The sequence below is a fragment of the Callospermophilus lateralis genome, chromosome 1 (assembly GCF_048772815.1).
Source record: "Callospermophilus lateralis isolate mCalLat2 chromosome 1, mCalLat2.hap1, whole genome shotgun sequence".
NCBI classification, from domain to species: domain Eukaryota; kingdom Metazoa; phylum Chordata; class Mammalia; order Rodentia; family Sciuridae; genus Callospermophilus; species Callospermophilus lateralis.
Genome location: NC_135305.1, coordinates 176435292 through 176452739, shown reverse-complemented (window position 1 = coordinate 176452739; position 17448 = coordinate 176435292). Strand labels below are relative to the sequence as shown.

The 17448-nt window shown below is 50.3% G+C and overlaps 1 protein-coding gene across 1 annotated transcript; it reads right to left on the bottom strand.

The window, feature by feature from the left end:
* Positions 1-41: 41 nt before the first annotated feature.
* Positions 42-15890, bottom strand: Itih3 (inter-alpha-trypsin inhibitor heavy chain 3). The gene is made up of 22 exons (XM_076868132.1): positions 15798-15890; positions 15125-15145; positions 14176-14342; positions 13981-14085; positions 13321-13483; positions 12332-12445; positions 11038-11163; positions 10690-10806; positions 10261-10429; positions 9347-9472; positions 8875-9056; positions 7082-7267; positions 6858-6997; positions 5822-5976; positions 4910-4912; positions 3779-3811; positions 3548-3583; positions 3277-3390; positions 2213-2417; positions 1020-1192; positions 705-816; positions 42-270 (listed from the first exon to the last, which is right to left on the bottom strand). The coding sequence occupies exons 1-22, from the start codon at positions 15888-15890 to the stop codon at positions 141-143; spliced, it is 2670 nt and encodes an 889-aa protein (XP_076724247.1). The 3' UTR covers positions 42-140.
* Between the last annotated feature and the right edge of the window lie 1558 nt (positions 15891-17448).

The window sequence follows — 17448 nt, the reverse complement described above, 5'->3', positions numbered from 1 at the left end:
CTTGGAGCAGGGGCTCATGAAGGCACGCAGAGGCAGCTGTCTGATTTCCATGTTGGGCTTTATTGTTCCAGGCCCTTCTACAGGACTCATCTTACACCCCTGTTCCAATGAACAATCTCAATAAGCATTGCCATATTTCCTCAGAACAGGTTGGGGACGATATAGTCAGTGTGGACGCCATCAATCAGCCCTTCCCCATTGTTGTGGACAAACCAGCATGCGACCTTCATGCCAACACTGGAGTCCTTTCTGTAGTCTTTCTGGGAGCCCCTGGGAGAAAAGAGAGAGGTGCATAGGTAGGCAAGATGGCAGCGGCATGGGCCTAAGATTGGAAAAAGGTGTGAATTTAGAAATTAATTGTAGGTATGTGGGTGCGTGTAGGTATGTGTAGGTGGGGTGAGGGATTGAACCGAGGATCTTACACATGCCAGGCAAGTGCTCTACCACTGAGTCAAGAATTTGGGAATTCTAAGAGTCTTTAATTCTTTGGTCAAGAATGAGGTCACATGATTATTCTTTCTAGAGAGCAGAGATTGGGCTTTTCCTTGATTGGGAGGGGCCTGAAGGGAGTCAAGACCTCCAAGAGAAACAAGGGTCCCATATAGAGAACAAGAGCCCACCAAGTAAATACACCTGGACAGAGAGCACTCTTTCTTCCTGTCTTGTTGCTGGGCAGGATGAGGGGGCCCAAGGTATCTCCTTACCTTGTGACCGTCAACCGATGGTTCTTCACCACCATTGTGGCATCTGGCTTTGTGGGATCGGCGCTTGGGTGGATGTCAGACACTTTAAAGTCAAAGGGGTGGAAGAATTGTCCTGGAAATGAAAACATTCACCCTGTCAGTCCCTGGCCATGACCATGGGTAATGTGGCCTCTGGCCTTTCAGGGTTGATGCAGAAGCTGAAGAGCTTAACTGGGGGATCGTGAGCTGGGTCCAGCATGACCAGGACGGCCTTGTGCATGCATTTCCCATGCTGCCACGTTGGCTTGAGCAGCCTGCCATCTGAACACTCCATACCTAGCAGCCCATGAGTCTGTGCTGACATCCGGTGACTGTCTACCACGTAGAAGCCTAGAAAGTCATAGTGACCTGGAAGTTTCTTCCACACCTTGTGCAGGACAACCACAAATGTGACCCCGTCACCAAAGGAGATCACCATGTTCTTCTTCCTGTTGATTGTCACTGATAGCCTAGAGAGAAGAAGAGGTGGCTGTGGGGACCTTGACCATAACACAGGTCATCTGAATCAAGGACATCTCAGCAAGGACTTCAGAGCACATGGCAACTGAAAGCACAGACTCCAGGCACTGCTTCAAGAGTACTGGAAAGAGGGTGCCTCGTGCCTGCCCTCTACACCCTCCACAGAGTGCAGTGTGGCTCGCTCCTCCTTAAGCAGGAGAGAGGGCCACCCTGGGATCCAGAGGCCTGGGGCTCAGCTCAGCCACAGACTTCCTGTGTGACTTTGGGTAGGTTGCACCCCATCTCTGAGTCTCAGTGGGAGTAGTGTTCCTGCCCTGCCCACCAGGCTCTGAGGGATCTAAAGACATAGAAAAGTCTAAGGGACTTGAAAATTAACAGCTTCAGCCAGAGAAGATGCAAGTGGCGGTAGATACTATTGCTTTATTTTTATTTATCAAATTAAATAAATTGAATTAATTAATTTATTTGATACTAGAGATTGAACTCAAGGACACCTAACCACCGAGCCACATCCTCAGCCTTTTTTAAAATATATATATATTTTATTTAGATACAGGGCCTTGCTAAGTTGCTTAGGGCCTTGCTAATTTGTCTGAGTCTGGCTTTGAACTCATGATCCTCATACCTCAGCCTCCCAAGCAGCCGGGATTACAGGCATGTGCCACTGTGCCCGGCTTATTTTTATTTTTTTGAGACAGTCTCACTATGGTACTAAGGCTGGTCTTGAACTCCTGGGCTCCAAGGGTCCTCTTCCCTCAGCCTCCGAAGTAGCTGGGAATATCGATGTGTACCACCAGCTCAGTTTTCATCTAATCATTTCATCCAACCAGCCTGTCCCTCACACAGTTCTACAAACTGTCCAGCTGCTAATTCTGCCTCTGATATGGGCCCCAGGAGTTGGTTGGGGGGCACTGTGATCACCTTCCCCTAGGGACTGAACTCCAAGGCCACCAGTCTCTCTGAAGACCTCTGGATATTTGACCCTTAGAGTCCTAGCTGGAGGACCTTACCCATCCTGTGTGACCGTGACTGTGTCTAGCCAGCTGAAAGTGCTTGGCTCATCCCCATTCCACAGAGTGATCTTCTCTGTCGTCACCTCCATCCGGAAGTCCATCTGAGTGTTGGTAATGCCCAGTTTCCCAAAGAAAGTCTTTCTGTTGTTGGCGGCAGTGCTGTCTCTCTTGTCGCCAATGATCTGCCCATTAACAATGAGACCTGCCAGAGGGAGAGGGATAGGGAAGGGAGAGAGACCAGCGAGGCCCTCTGAGTCCAGACTGGCCTTTAGGGATGTGCCTTCCCCTTCAACGAGACCTGCTGAAGGATGCAGGGCAGAGCCCCAAGGAAAAACCAGGACATCAGAGCCCAGCCCTGTCTGCTCCTGGACACTTCAGATCTAGGTTGTGCTGGGACACTGGGGATATGCCTCTTGCCTGGGCCTGGGAATGTTCTTTAGAGAAAAAAAAAAAAAGTTTTCTCCAGAGTCAGGCAGGGTCCTCCCCCAGCACCAGGCTACTGGTTACCTCTAGCCCTCTGTCTCCTAGCGCCAGGGACTGAGTCTGGCTCTCAGTCCTCCCTCCCCCACCTCCACTCCCAGAGTTCTCAGCATATGAAGATGGATATGCTACTGGGGCAGAGGAAAGAGACCTGGTTCCTGAGTCCTCCTTGAAGCAGACCACCAAAAAGATCTTTGCCATAATTAAGTTTCTCTTCTTGTCAGAAAGATTTTTACAAAAGGTGTCAACAGGATATCAGCAAAAACTTCTGCAGAGGGCATGTGATTTGTAGCTTTCTCCTTTTTGTAAATGCCAGTTTTGCAGGGAAAAAAAAATTATAAAATCTCTGTCTAGTGTCTAGCCTAAGAATATGAGACAATGAGTATGACCCCTGAGTATAAACCTAAAAAAAATTCCAGATTTAGGGTCCAGAGATTTTTGAGCACGAGCCCCCTCTGGACAGCTGTAGCATAAAATAAACCTGCTTCCTGAAAATTCCTCGAGTGTCCAGCCTCATCTGCCCTCCATCATCCTGATGGCTCCAGACCCTCCCAGGAAGCACCCTGGCCTTCAGTCCCCACCTGTGACTGGGTCCTGGATGAGGCGCAGCACCGTCCCTGGGTCTTCATCAATGTTGAAGCAGAGGGCATCATTCTTTTCTGGGACTTGGATGATGAAGTGAGGGTCTCCATCGACTGAGGGCACATTAGAGAAGGGTCTGGCTCCCAAGGCCTCTCACTGTACCAGGGGCCTCCCGTGGCCTCCTGGCCCCAGTAGGCTGGACTTCCAGGTAGGCAGGTATGCTGTACCCAAGACCCCGAGCATTGTCCCAGGAGGACCCAGGGAACTCACCGTAGTAGTAGGGGTTTTGAGGAGGCTGGTAGCCAACTGTGGAGCACAGGCAGGACAGAGTAAGTGAGCAGTCCTGGGGAGGGCCAGGAATACTCTCATTCTTTCCCCTACCCTGCCACCCTCCAATCCCTGCAAGACGCCTGGTCCATCTGCCTGTCTTAACTGACTCAGGAAAGATCACAAACAGGAATGGGGCAGCAGAGATGGCTACAGCAGGCAGCAAATACTCACCCAAGTAGGCCCTGGAGGGGGTCGCGGATATGGCTAAAAAGAAGACAAAAGGCAGTCATGAGCAGAGTCTAGGGGTTCACTTCTGCTCAGCCATGTGCCTGATGTCTGTCTTGGGGTTACTGGTCCCTAGTGGGGTCCTGATATAGGCATGTAGAAAAATAGGCATGTGACCCTAAAATTGAGGCTTTATAAGTGGGCACACGTCCAGGGAACTCCTTTACAGGGTTGGAGGTGACAGAGATGTCATTTGAATGCTAGGAGCATCACATTTTTATGTGACTAAAATGCAAACCATCAAGTCACCAGCTTTTCTCTCCTGAGTAATACTCAGAGCAGACATCTGTCCCCAGCCTTGGACTTTCCAGGCCTTAGTTGGAGCACGTTGAAGCCCACAGACAGTTGTCTGTTGCTCCTTGGTAGTAAAACACCTGCCTCTCTCAGACACACACATGCATGCATATACACACAAATGCACACATGAACATTTTATCCCAGTGACTATGTATGACAGGGCTGCTCTCAAGGAAAAGTGGTGGCCCGTCCTAACATGATCCTTATCGATACAGGGGGACAGGCTGGCAGATGTGGAAGATGTCCTTCCTGGAGGTGATGGGCTGGTGTGGGGTAAGTTTCCATTTTTATGGTGAGACAGGTGCAGAGTTATTTCTAGCAATTTCCAGCATGGGTAGTGGGCCCAAGCTGCCCAGGCCAAAGTCCTAGATCAGCTACCTACTGAATCCTTGAGCAAATAGACGTAACCTCTTGGTGCCTCTTTCCTCACTATGAAATGTGACATTATGATTCCCTTGGAGGGCTGTGTGAGATAGAGTAGGAGTGCCTGATGTGCTACATTGCTAATTTTTGCAGATCACAGAATACTCTCATGCTGATTATCTCTTCTTGGGCAGGGAAAGCCACCCTAAGCCACTCATGGGAAGCCCAAGGCTCAGAGGGGAACAGAGCTTGGTCCATGATCACTCTTGAGTTGGCAGTAATGAGCTGGACCTGAGCCCAGATGTGCTGAGCCTCCCCAGACTCCGGGCTGGATGTCCCCACTGGCTTGGAATGACATCTTGGGCTCTGCCTCCTCCCCCACTCACAATGCCCACCCCGTTGCTGGAGGAAGCTTACCTTCTGCATCACCAGGTTCAGCCAGGAAGGAAGAGGAAAAACATGTTAGAAGCCATAGATTACTGATCAGGTCCAGCCACCAATGAGAGTGGCCTGAGCAGGAACCGAGCTTGCCATCGGGCCGACAGCAAGCTTTGTTCCCAGGGTGTCCCCTAGAACCAAGACCTCCTGGAAGACAGGGGCTTGGCCTGACCTGGCCCAAATATTTGCCAACTTTGTCTCTCAATGCCAAGCCCCCTGCCCTGCAGCCAGCTGCAATGGGCATTTGGGACCCCTGTTGAGTATAGTCTGGGGTCTGGTTGAGGAGGCTTGGTCCTAGACTCTAGTTCTCAAGGTCTCTTTTTCCTCACAATCCCCAGATGCATAGTAGCCTGCTCCAGGCCAACTCTCAGACTGCAGTGCTTCTTCTTGTCTAACTGAGCCCTAAGTCCCTTCTTTGAAATAACGCATAGACCATGTATCTTCTTGACTCACATCCCTTGAGAGACTTAGAGGTTCCTACTTACCCCACACTCCATTGTCCCTGCTGCCTGCTTTAACTGCTTCTCTCTCTCTCTCTCTCTCTCTCTCTCTCTCTCTCTCTCTCTCGTGTGTGTGTGTGTGTGTGTGTATACGTACATATTCATATTTTTGTTTTGAGACATGGCCTCACCAGGTTGCCAAGGCTGGCCTTGAACTTGTGATCCTCTTGCCTCAGCCTCCCACGTGGCTAGGATTAGCAGTATACACCACCATGCCTGGCTGATTGCTTCACTCTTGCCACACCACCTTTCTGACCCCTTGACCAGTTTCTCTTCTGGTGCCCCCAGACCTGCCCCTCTCCCTTGACCGGCCAACTCCTCCGCTGAGTTCCTAGGGCTCAGGGTCCTAGAGGGCAGCCTCTGGGTTTTGGCCTCTTCTCTCTGTACCCACCTTCCCCGGGCTTATCGGCGATGGCTGTCTGGTCCTCATTGTCCTCAGGCTTGGTCACCACCATGGAGGTCAGCGGCGTCACAAAGTGGTACTTGAGGGATAGGTCCAGGGCCTGGGCTGTGAGGTTCTCCTTCTCCTCCCCTTGGGCGTTCTTTCTGTGAAGTGGGGGCCACACAGTTCAGCCAGAGAACAGCCCTTGCCTGCCTTCCCCTGCACCAACTCCCATAACCAGACCAGGATTGGATACTCACCCCACAATTGGTGCCCAGAGAGGAGCCCACTGGGGCTCAGAAGAGACCAATTCACTAGCCACCTGGAGCGTGTGGACAAATGCTGTTCTCTCTGGGCCTCAGTTTCCCCACTTATAAAATATAAAGAGCTATGACAATCCCACATGACAGTGTCCATGTGCCAAGCACTTAGAATGGGCCAGACCCAATCTGAATGGATGTTGATACTGCCCTCTTGAGTAGGCCAGGCTCTGCCCTCTGGGCACTAGAGCCTGGAACCTAGGCTTGTTCAATTTTGTTTTGTTTTGTTTTTGTTTATACCAGGGATTGAACCCAGGGGCACTTAACCTCTGAGCCACATCCCCACAGCCCTTTTTTATATTTTATTTAGAGACAGGGTCTTGCTGAGTTGCTTAGGGCCTTGCTGAGTTGCTGAGGCTGGCTTTTAATTTGCAATCCTCCTGCCTCAGCCTCCCAAGCTCCTGTGATTACAGGCTGCACCACCGCCCCTGGCTCGGCCTTCAGTTTTGTTCATTGTCACTGGGTCATGCTGGAAGCAGGGAGCCAGGTACAAAGGCCCTTCCCACCCTCTAGGCCCTGCCAGGTTGCTGGCCCCAGCAGAGCTTGCCTGCTTGAACCTCAGCATGAAAGGTGAATATTTCCTTGACTGTGCCAAGAAGAGGGCAAAATAGCAGGGACAGGTTTGCTTCCTCAGTGCGAGGCCCAGGAGCAGACCCAGGTAGGTACTGAGGAGTGCCAGGTACCCAAGGTGAGGCCTGGTTATGTGAAGGGTGGGCCAAGGTCACCTTTTCTCCAGTAGCTGCTCAATGGTGAGGTAGGCCCAGAGCCGCTCAAGGTAGTTCCCAAAAATATAGTCTTGTTCCTTCAGGGCCTCCTCCATCTCCTTCACATCCACCTCCTCTGTGAAGGTCAGGTCGTTGAAGGCCTGGGTTGGGGTGAGAGGAGGTGAGGGTTTTGAGGTCTGGGGTCCATCAATGATAGCACTTCTTGGCCCCGGGTCCCCACTCACCCCTTGACCCTTCACATCTGCCTTGAAGCTGTTTATGTTCTCGTCCGCCAAGCGCCCAGCCACCACTATCTCAGAGCCATCATAGAAGTGCTGATAACTGTTCCGGGTGAGGTCCAGGATTGCATTCTGGGGGTACTCCATCTCTACGTCTGTCAACAGCGGGTTAGCCACCTCATCGTAGAAGCCCTGGAGTCCAGATCAGAGAGCTGGTCATCTCAGGCCCCCAGGGGCTGTTTCTCACCCATGCCGTGACACGGCATCTAGCCCCCTGGGGCTGAATCAGTCCTGCCTCCTCGTTTTTCATTTCTGTGTGGCCTTGGTTGGGCCCTTCAGTGTATGGGAACCCTCCCTCCACTCCCCCATGGAGATTAGAAAAATAGAAGGAAGGGACAGAGTTCTTGGCATATGGAAAGTATTCAAGAAATGAGCTGGGCATGGTGTCACACGCCTGTAATCCTAGCAGCTGAGGCAAAAGGATTGTGAATTCAAAGCCAGCCTCCGCAATTGGGTGAGGCCTTAAGCAACTAACTTAGTGAGAACCTGTCTCTAAATAAAATATAAAAAAGGGCTGGGATGTAGCTCAGTGATTAAATGCCCCTGGGTTCAATCCCCAGTACCCCAGTACCAAAAAAAAAAAAAAAAAAGAAAGTATTCAAGAAACGTTTGTTGGGATGAAAGCCAGGAATAAAGTAAGGGTAGAAAGGTAGAAAGGCTGCCTAGCTAGGAGAGGCGATATGAGCCTGACAGATGGAAGGGAGGCACCGGGTGCACATGCAGAGCTAGAGATGCCAGCAGAGATGACCAGGTTCAGCAAATAAAGAGAAAGAAATACAGCATCCAACTCACAGTGAAATTTGGAAGTCAAATTAAAAAAAAAAAATTTAAATAAGTATGCCTTTTAGGGGTTGAATTGGGTACTGCATTCCCCAAATTCACAACCCTGAGTTCCTCAGAACGTGACCATATTTGGAGGTAGACTCTTTATACCCATAATCCAGTGATGTCATCTGAGTGGGCTCTAATCCAATATGACTCGTGTCTTTATAAAAAGGGGAAATGGAATACAGATCCACACGAGGGCCCAGGGAGAAGATGGCCACTGACAAGCCAGGAAGGGTGGCCTAGAGCAGATCCCTCCCGCCCAGCCCTGGGAGGGGAACCAGCCCACCACCACCACCTTGATCTTGGACTCGCAGCCTCCAGAGCTGTGAGATGAGGAGTTTCTGTTTGTTGAGCTTCCTCATCTGTGGCCACGTACTTTGTAGGGCTGCCCCAATAAACTAACATCATGTCCTATGCAATATTGGGGCATATATATGTATCAAAACTCTCCATTACATATCAGAAGTTTATATTGATCCTGTATTTGATCTGTCATCCTGTAGAAGGAGGTCTGTTTCGTGTATCATGAAGATAAAAGCAGAATGATTATTGATGGGTAAGAGGCAACTAGAGGTATTTCAAGCCAAGAGGAAGCTCTTTATATATATATATAATATATACATAATATATATATTATGTATATATTATATATATATATTAGTTGTAGATGGACACAATGCCTTTATTTTTATTTATTTATTTGTTTGTTTATTTACTTATTTATTTGTTTGTTTTTGTGTGGTGCTGAGGATCAAACCCAGTGCCTCACATGTGCAAGACAAGCGCTCCACCCCCTTGAGCCACAACCCCAGCCCCAGGAAGTTCTTTCTGATACCTGAAATTGGCCCCCAGAGGAGTAGCTAAGGAAGTAATGAGCCCTCATTCCTGGAGGTGTGAGAGACAAGACGTACCTGCAACTGCAGGTCAGCATCCGAGTCTTCATAAATGCGTCGGGCAAACCCATGGTTCTCCAGGCCCATGGTCTCCAGGAAATTAAAATTCAGATTGTTGCCAAAGCCCAGGTTATACAGGGGGAACTTGCCCTTGATGGCATTGCGCACGTTCTCCTGGATCCTTTCAGGTCTGCTCTCACCTGCAAAGAGGGGTGTTCACATTCCAGCCAGCACCCTGGGGGAACCTTCTGCACCAGCTCTGTCTGGAGAGGTCTGATACCCACACTTGCAGAGCTGGTGGAGTCACGGCCATGAACTGTGGCCAGGACATGTGCTGGGAAACCCTGGTAGAGGGAGGCAGGGTCCTGCTCATGAAGGGCCTCCCTCTTCTCCCTGAGAAGAGCTGACAGAGGTCATACACTGAGCCAGCTTCAGAGCCAGGAGGGTAACCAGGCACTCCCCCTGGCTCAGAGCCACCCGAGCCCCTCACCAGCATTGGCATCCCCGTCTGTCAACATGATGACGATGGAGGTGCTCCTCTCAGGGACCAGGTTTTCCTCCCGGGCCTTGTTCAGCATATGGATGCCTCTCAGCAGCCCATCGTTGAGGTTGGTCACTGTGACACAGACAGAGAGCACCGTGGGAGAGTGTTCTCAGGATGCCAGGGTGAGAGGATGCCAGGACAGAAGGCCCTGCTCAAGTGTCAAGAATCCCACCTGCCCATACATGGAGGTACTCAATAACACTTTCTGAATCAATCAGTGTGTGAATGAACAAATGGCTTAGGTTTTTTTTATTTGTTTGGTACTGGGGATTGGACCCAGGGGCACTTAACCACTGAGCCACATCCCCAGCCCTTTTTTTTTTTTTTTTTGTATTTTACTTAGAGACAAGGTCTCACTGAGTTGCTTAAGGCCTCACTAAATCACTGAAGCTGGTTTTAAACTTGTGATCCTCCTGCCTCAGCCTCCCTAGCCACTGGGCACTGGGATTACAGGTGTGCTCCATCACGCCTGGCAAAAACTTATGCTTTCACACGGGAATAAAAGGGATGACAGAAGGACAGAGCATATGGTGATTGCAACGTCAGTCTGCAAAACAATCAAATGAACTCCTTGCCCCTCTCACCAGGAAGAGAGGGGAGCAGTGTAGATATCATTTATGATTTTCCACAGGCAACAGGACCAAGAAAAAGGGTGCTTTGTGACCTCCTCTTGCTGGGACTTGTAGGACAACAGGATCATGGGTTTTGAGACAGAAAAAAATGATTTTCCCTTGACCATGCACACGGACCATCTATCCCACCTCTGCCCCATACAAAGCTGCAGACACTCTGCCCCAAGGCAGGAAGGAAATGCTACTCAGCAAAGAGAGGAGTAAGTTTATTCTCCCCTCTGCTCTTACTTCCATCATCTCTAATGTTTTTTACGAAGGTCCTGGCCTCTTGGAGGTTCTCTGGAGTGGCTTGGACTAATTGGTCTTTCCACGTGGTCACACCTCCACTGAACAGGATGAAATTCAGGTAGTCAGTCTCCTTTACATCATCCAAGATTTTGAGAAGGGCATCCCTTGTCTGGGGAAGAGAGAGACAAATAGACAAGAAATGGGTGAGGTCTCTTCCCACCCAAATGGTAACAAAAGCCCTGCTGTCCTCACCAGGGAGCAATGACGGAGGCTCCCTCCAAAAGTGGGCAGAGGCTTTGAACTTTCTTATATCCTGTCCACTCCCTCCTCTTTCACCAGAAATACTAGCATTTTCCACTTTAAAAAAATAAACTCTCTCTCCCCACAATCCCCCACCCCACACTCTGCCCCTAGCGCTGCGGAGCAGACCTGTTGTATTTTCCGACCCGACATGGAGCCGCTGACGTCAATCACAAAGACCACATTCTTAGGCACCACTGGGAGACCTTGAGGTGCAAAGAAATGCACGAAGTAGCCATTGACAACCTGGAAAAGGGAGAGAGAGGCAGAGGCTTAGTAACAGCACATCAGCTCCTCTTACAGGGAGAAGATATTTGCCACCCAGGGAGAATGTGTCCCCGGATCATCAGCTGTCCCATGTCAAGTAGAGAAACAGCCTGGGGCTGAAGATGGAGAGAGAGATGGCACTAGATGCAGCCATCTCTCTCCCTGCCATCATGGTGAGCCAGCCAACCCAAGGGAGCCATCGGCACATACCTGCACATTGGCTGGAGACTCTCTGTTCACATCGTAGGTGATGGTGAAGTCCCCGTTGAGGAGAGAATCCGAACAGGTTGGGCATGAGCGCTGTTGGTCTAAGCTGGGCTTGAAGGACACATGACCCTGAGGGACAGAGATGGAGCCAGAGTCATGCTTGCTCAGCTTGGCCAGAGCTGCCCACTGGTAAATAGCCCGGTAGAGCCGTCACAGGGAAGAGCCCTGAGGTCCCAGTGGATACAGCTGCTCACCATGCTCTGCCTCTCTGAACTTCTCCCTCCTCCTGGGAGATCAGGGCCTCCTAGGAAGGCACCTGTCTTTCTCATTTGACTTTTTAATATTACTTTGGAATGGGCACCCCATATCCCTAAGCTCAGCCTACCTTGAAACTCAGCACACAGAGCCACTTAGGGAAGAGAGTTTTGCACTATGTAGGGGAACTTCACATTGGGTGGTTTTGCAAGTTGCAAGAGGAAGGGGAGAGAAAAGGGAGGAGAATGGGAGTGGAGGCCTTCCACCACCAGGGCAGGAATACTGCCTTGAGGAAGCTTGCAACTGCCTGAGTGTGAGCTCCTTGCAACTCAACCCTGGCCGTCCTAAATAACTGAGGTTGGTTGCTTATATAAATATTTATTTATTCACTTTAGTAGTGAGGATTGAACCCAGGGATGCTTGACCACTAAGCCACATCCCCAGTCCTTTACTTTTTTTTTTTTTTTTTTAAGCAGGGTCTCACTAAGTTGCTTAGAGCCTTGTTAAGTTGCTGAGGCTGGCCTTGAACTCATGATCTTCCGGCCTTAAACTCCTGAGTTGCTGAGATCACAGGCATGTGCCACTGCAACTAGCTAAACATTTATTTATTCACTTCCCACTGTCAATAATGTCCCTGAAATAGCTGGGGACCTTGGGGACCAAGAACGAGGTTCTCATTAATCTTTCACCCATTGATGTGGAGTCGGCAGATCTAGCTTCAGCCTCCTTATCTGTAAAACAGGGACAGTAACGCCTTCCCTGACAACTTTCCAAGGTAGAGTAGGGCTGGACTTTATAAACGGTTCCTCTCTCTGCTAGTCCTCAGAGTAGCTGAGACTCCAATTCCTTTGGCAGGTAATTTCCAAACAGTTTCTGACCTCCAGCAGGCTCACCCCTGACCCAGATGGCCAAGGAGGAAGCTTGATGGCCGCTCCCAACCCCAACACACGCTAGCATAATCAAGCTTTGGGCTTCAGGCCTGTCCTACTGGGACCAGCATTCCTGTCCCCTGTCTCCCAGGTCTGAGAGGCATTTATACCACCTTTTTTCCTGAGAAGGACTTGGTCAGGGCGCTGCCCAGGAGGTCATTGGTGATGAATGAGGCCTCAGCATCCAGTGTGCTGATGCCCTGGGGCTCGAAGATGTGTGCCTCGATCTGAAACGGCCAAAGTAAAAAGACTCAGTGATAGTGCAGAGAGGCTGGACTATGGGGCAAAGGTGAGGATAATGAGACGGGTCTATGATGGTGCAGGGACCCTCCAGGGCAGTACTGAGGGCCAAGCCTTGTGTCCCCCACTGGAATGTGACCATAGGGGTTTGTGGCAGGAACTCTGACCCATGAATGTTTCTTCCATCTGTCATGTGGGTCCTCAAGTTCCACCACTAATGTATTTCCTTTGGCGTTTAGATTTGCTGCAGGTAAAATGCACTTGTCCCCAGTTGCAAGCATTGCAGAGGCACCCTGTGGTGTTGTCCCTGAGAGTCCAGCTCAGCCTCTTCCCTGTGGCCCAGATGCTGTGGTTGAGGCATTTTAATCCTCTATAGCCAAATGGTGGGCCAGAGCTGTTTTCTTCTTTTTCTCTCTTTATTCTTTTTAGATATACATGACAGTACAGTGTATTTTGACATATTCTACATACATGGAGTATAACTTATTCTAATTAGGATCCCATTCTTGTGGTTATACAGGATGTGGAGTTTCACTGGTCCTTTATTCACATATGATGAACATAGGAAAGTCATGTCCCATTCATTCCACTGTCTTTCCTATTCCCATGCCCCTCCCTTCCCTTCATTCCCCTTTGTCTAATCCAATGACCCTCTATTCTCCCCACCCCCTTATTATGCGTCATCATCCACATATTAGAGAGAAGATTTGTCCTTTGATTTTGGGGGATGGGCTTATTCACTTAACATGAGCGTCTCCAGTTCCAGCTTTTGCCTTCTTAACCCGGCCCTGAGCTCTGCCCTATGGGTCCTTCCCTGTTTCCCCCTGAAGTTCCATCAGGAGCTGCAGGAGCGGTTGATTACCTCAAAGTGCTTGATCAGTTGCTTGGGCTGGACCTTAAGGTACATCTCGTATTTGCCCTGGTGCCTCTTCAGCAGCTCCTCGTAGGTCAGCTCAAAGATGACATTGCTGCCTGCAGCCACGTTGACTGAGACTGTGAATTTCTCCAACTTCCTCCCGGAGGCCCTGGATGGGGTGAGAGACAATGCTTACCTCAAAGACTGCATGAGCCCATCCTTCCTTGGCTCTGGGTTCAAGTCTCAGCCTTTGGTTAGGGAGTCCCTTAACCACTCTGAGCCTCAATTGTCTCAACTTCAAAATGAAACATTATGGGCACTTTTTTTTTTTTTTTTTAAGCACCAGGGATCGAACCCAGGGGCACTTAACCACTGAGCTACATCCCCAGCCTTTAAAAAAAAAATGTTTTTTACCCCAGCCCTTTTTCTGATATTTTTATTTAGAGACAGGGTCTTGCTAAGTTGCTTAGGGTCTTGCTAAGTTGCTGAGGCTGGCTTTGAACCTGTGATCCTCCTTCCTCAGCCTGAGTCACTGGGATGATAGGAGTGTGCCACTGTGCCCAACATGAGCACATTTTACTATAACAATAATAATAGGTGCTTTCTGTATTTCTGAAGGTCTTTTCTGTCTAGAGGTCTCCCCAAAGCCTGGGCATCCACACTTACTTGACCAAGCCAGCTGTCTTGCCCTGGGACACGGCCTTTTCATACTGTTTCTTAGCAACTTCCTTCTCCTTGACGTTCCCAGGGTAGGTGACACCATCAATGGTCCTGCAGAGACAGAGAGTTTGGGGGAGGAGCTGTCACTCTGGGCTAGAACCCCCTGTGGAGCTCAGAGCCAGTAGCCATGGTGGCACCCACAAGGTGAAGTTGGTGATGAAGGCCGTCTTGGGCAGCTCCACATCAAAGGAAACTTCCTTGGCCTTGTCTGCGTTGTTAACTGCTTTTGTGGTGACGACATTGTGAGCAAAGCGGGAGGTCACCTTGCAGCTGATCTTGGTGCTGTAGACCTCGATGCCATCTGCAGCCTGTGGAAGAGGTGGGCAGAGATCAGAGGGTGGTGACCTGCCAGACCGTGGCTCTGGGGAAGCAGGTCTTTAACCTGGCTACTTCCCTTCCAAATGCTCCTTTGCAGATTGAGTCCCCTGCCTGGTAAGCAGCCCCTCAATCTTCCCAGTCACTCACATTGGAAGACTGGGCAGTGTTCCTGGTCCCTGCATTCAGCTGGCCACCATGGTGCTGCCCCTCCTCTGCTCATCCTGAGCCCCAGCCACACCAGGGCTCTGTTCTTGTTCCCACCCAGGGCTCTGTCCTAGCTTCTAGATCTTTCTACATGTCTTTCTCACTTCACTCTCCCTCCTACCATCCCCAGCCCCCAGCTCACATCCTGTGTTCTTTGGTACTTCCTTCCCATGCCAAGTGGAGTTCCCAGACACCCTCTTTCCAACAGGGGTGATAGGCCAAAAAAGATATCTGGGGTAAACAGAATATAAATATGCTTTGGGAAGGGGCATTGTGTGATCCCAGCCCAGCACACGAAGCATGTGTGGGAGGAAGGGATGACAGATGGGACTCTCTTGAGCTGCCTCCTGCAAGGTTAGAGAGCTGTGGTTCTGTGGGTGCCCCACCCAGGACACACACCCAGAGTGCCCTTTCTCTTGCATCACATCAGGCTCTGCCAGAGCAGGGGGCCATGTGCTGTTTGCTAGCTGTGTGGGACTTGCTACTATGACGTATACCTTCAGCAGTTGGGCAACCAGATCCAGCCCGCCCTGCCCCACCTGGCCCCTGCCCTGGTGAAAGTCCTCACCCCTCCTGGGAGGCTCCGTTTCTGTAAAAAAAAAAAAGACAAAGACAAACAAGTCAAGCCAAGGGCAAGGCCACTGTGGCTTGGGTGCAGAGATAAGCGCTGTCCACTACACACATCCTTCCAGACACAGGACCCTCCCACGCCACATGTCAGAGTAGGACAGACTCTGAATAAACGGGGGACACTGAGAGGAACAGTTCTCTAGGTCACCCAAGGAGCAGATCAAAGAGGAGACCCAGAACTCTCCCCATGCCCCATAAATCCCAACCTGTCCTCCCTCTCATTCTGTTTTCCCTGGCTTCCAGGACTCTTAGGTCTCTTTCTAGAACATCCCACATCCACCACAGCCCATAGGGCTCAGCTCAACATTTTGTAGAGATTTCTGCACCTTTCTAAGGTGGACATTCAGTGAGCAAGAAGTTCATGGTGTATCACCCACTTGACACATGGGGAATCCAAGGCCCAGGAAGTTTTAAGAACCTTGCTCAGGACTGGCCAGCAGGCTAGCATAAGCCCTGGCTGGAGCCTGGTCTCCCCAAGGTCCGGCACTGTTCCAGCAGTTCAGTACCAGCCCTCTGCCCCCTTTTCATTATGCCCAGAAGACATGCCCAGAGCGGGGCCTTCAACCCATTTGATTCCCAAGATCCTGGTGGTAAAGAGAGGGCAGACTCACCCCCAGCAGCCGGAGGGGGCTTCTTGAGAAGCCAGAGGCTGCCTCGCTGAAGAGCAAAGCCAGGACAAGGCAGGGCCACCAGGTAGACGCCATTGCTGAGCAGGCAGGCCTGGCCCGCCCTCCTTATATCAGCCAGTCTGGTGTTTTCCGAGCAGGGTCAGTGACCCGCAGCTTGGGGCTGGAGCAGAGAAGGCCGGAAGCTCCTCTGGGAAATGGTGTGGGCGGATGTGTCCGTATGAAGAGGGACCCGTGGGCATTGACAGTATTGGGACTTCACTCCTGACAGGTCAGGGACATGGAAGCCCCCAGAAAAGCAGAAATCATGTTGACAAACAGGCCTTGGGCTTTCGCCATGTGGGTGATGGGAGACAGGGTGTGGAATTTCATTGAGAGCAAAAGGCATCTATCTCAGCATTGCGGCCCCTTGTCCTCGCCACTTGCAGGGACTCTGGTCTGATGCCTGGATCATAGCCCTGCCCTTCGCAAGGCAGCAGGGGCATAAAACCAGACCATCACCTTTAAGCTCAGGCCTCCGTGTCTGAACCCCTTGCTCATTATCCTACTGTGGTTCTCAAGGTGTTAGGTAGTAGCTAGCAATGAGCAGTGAAATGCAGGCAAGGTCACGTGTTCATTAAATGACTTAGGATCTGCTTTAAATGACTTCTAAAGTAAACGAGAAAGCAAAGGATGGTAGTTAATTTGGAGAAAATAAACAGAAGCAAGGGAGCTAGTTGAAAATCACGTCAAGAGAATAGGATGAATGGGACTAACTCTTGACAGGGCCCCCTGAGGTTGGTGTGAAGTTAGGAATTATGGCTATAAGTGTCTCTAATTGTCTGGGAAGGAAGATTCCTTTAGTAGCACAGGGACACTAAAGTAACTTCTGACCAGCTACTGACCCCAGTGCCTGCATTAATGTGGGATTGACTTGTAGATGAAGCCCCCCTAAATAGGATGGCCACCATGACAGTTCCACAGAGGACCAATTAAGGTCAAAACTTCTACCACCCAATGTGAAGGAGGAGTTGAACACCTGATTGGCAAAGAGTGCAAAAGGTGGCAAAAAGTGCTCAATGTTCTCCTGGTAGACATCAAACAGTAATAAATTTGGGGACAGCATTGTCTCCTTAGTCATTCTGTGCTTGGAGACAGCCCACCCTCTCTCTTGAGAGTGCTCTCTGCTTGAGCCTCACTTGGCTTTTACTTTCACCTGTAATAAAGTTCTCTTGCATGGATTTTGGTGGCTGACTTTTAGATTTTCTTTCGTGGGAACACAGAACTGAGGTTTGGAGTTTTAGCTCCCTGCTTTCTTGCGGCAAGGGCACCAGGAAAAGAGCAAATCCCAAGTCCTGTGGCCCAGTTCTCCCTGGGATTTGTCTCTAACTTGCTTTTCTCAACTTACTCTTCTTCCACTGGAATGCCCCCTCTTTTGCTGCATATGGCATCTCTCATCTTCCTGCCAGCCTCAGGACTTCTCCTTCAGGAACCTTCCTCCCTCTTCTCCTAATGGGCTACAGGACAGCCATGTCCCAAGCTCCAAGCTCCTTGAGGGCCCATCCTGTATTATGGCGAGGTTTATGTGCTCAGGTCTGACAATCTCTCTGGACCCATGTCATCATGATCCACTTGGCGCTCCCAGGGCTCAACCAGA

Excerpts from the sequence above, each read along its gene's own strand:
- Itih3 (XM_076868132.1), bottom strand. The coding sequence starts at position 15,890 with ATGGCGTCTACCTGGTGGCCCTGCCTTGTCCTGGCTTTGCTCTTCAGC. Across the intron at positions 10,807-11,037 it reads AGTCTCCAGCCAATGTGCAG|GTTGTCAATGGCTACTTCGT; the intron begins GTATGTGCCGAT and ends TCCCTTTTCCAG. Across the intron at positions 3,584-3,778 it reads CCCCTCCAGGGCCTACTTGG|TTGGCTACCAGCCTCCTCAA; the intron begins GTGAGTATTTGC and ends TGTGCTCCACAG.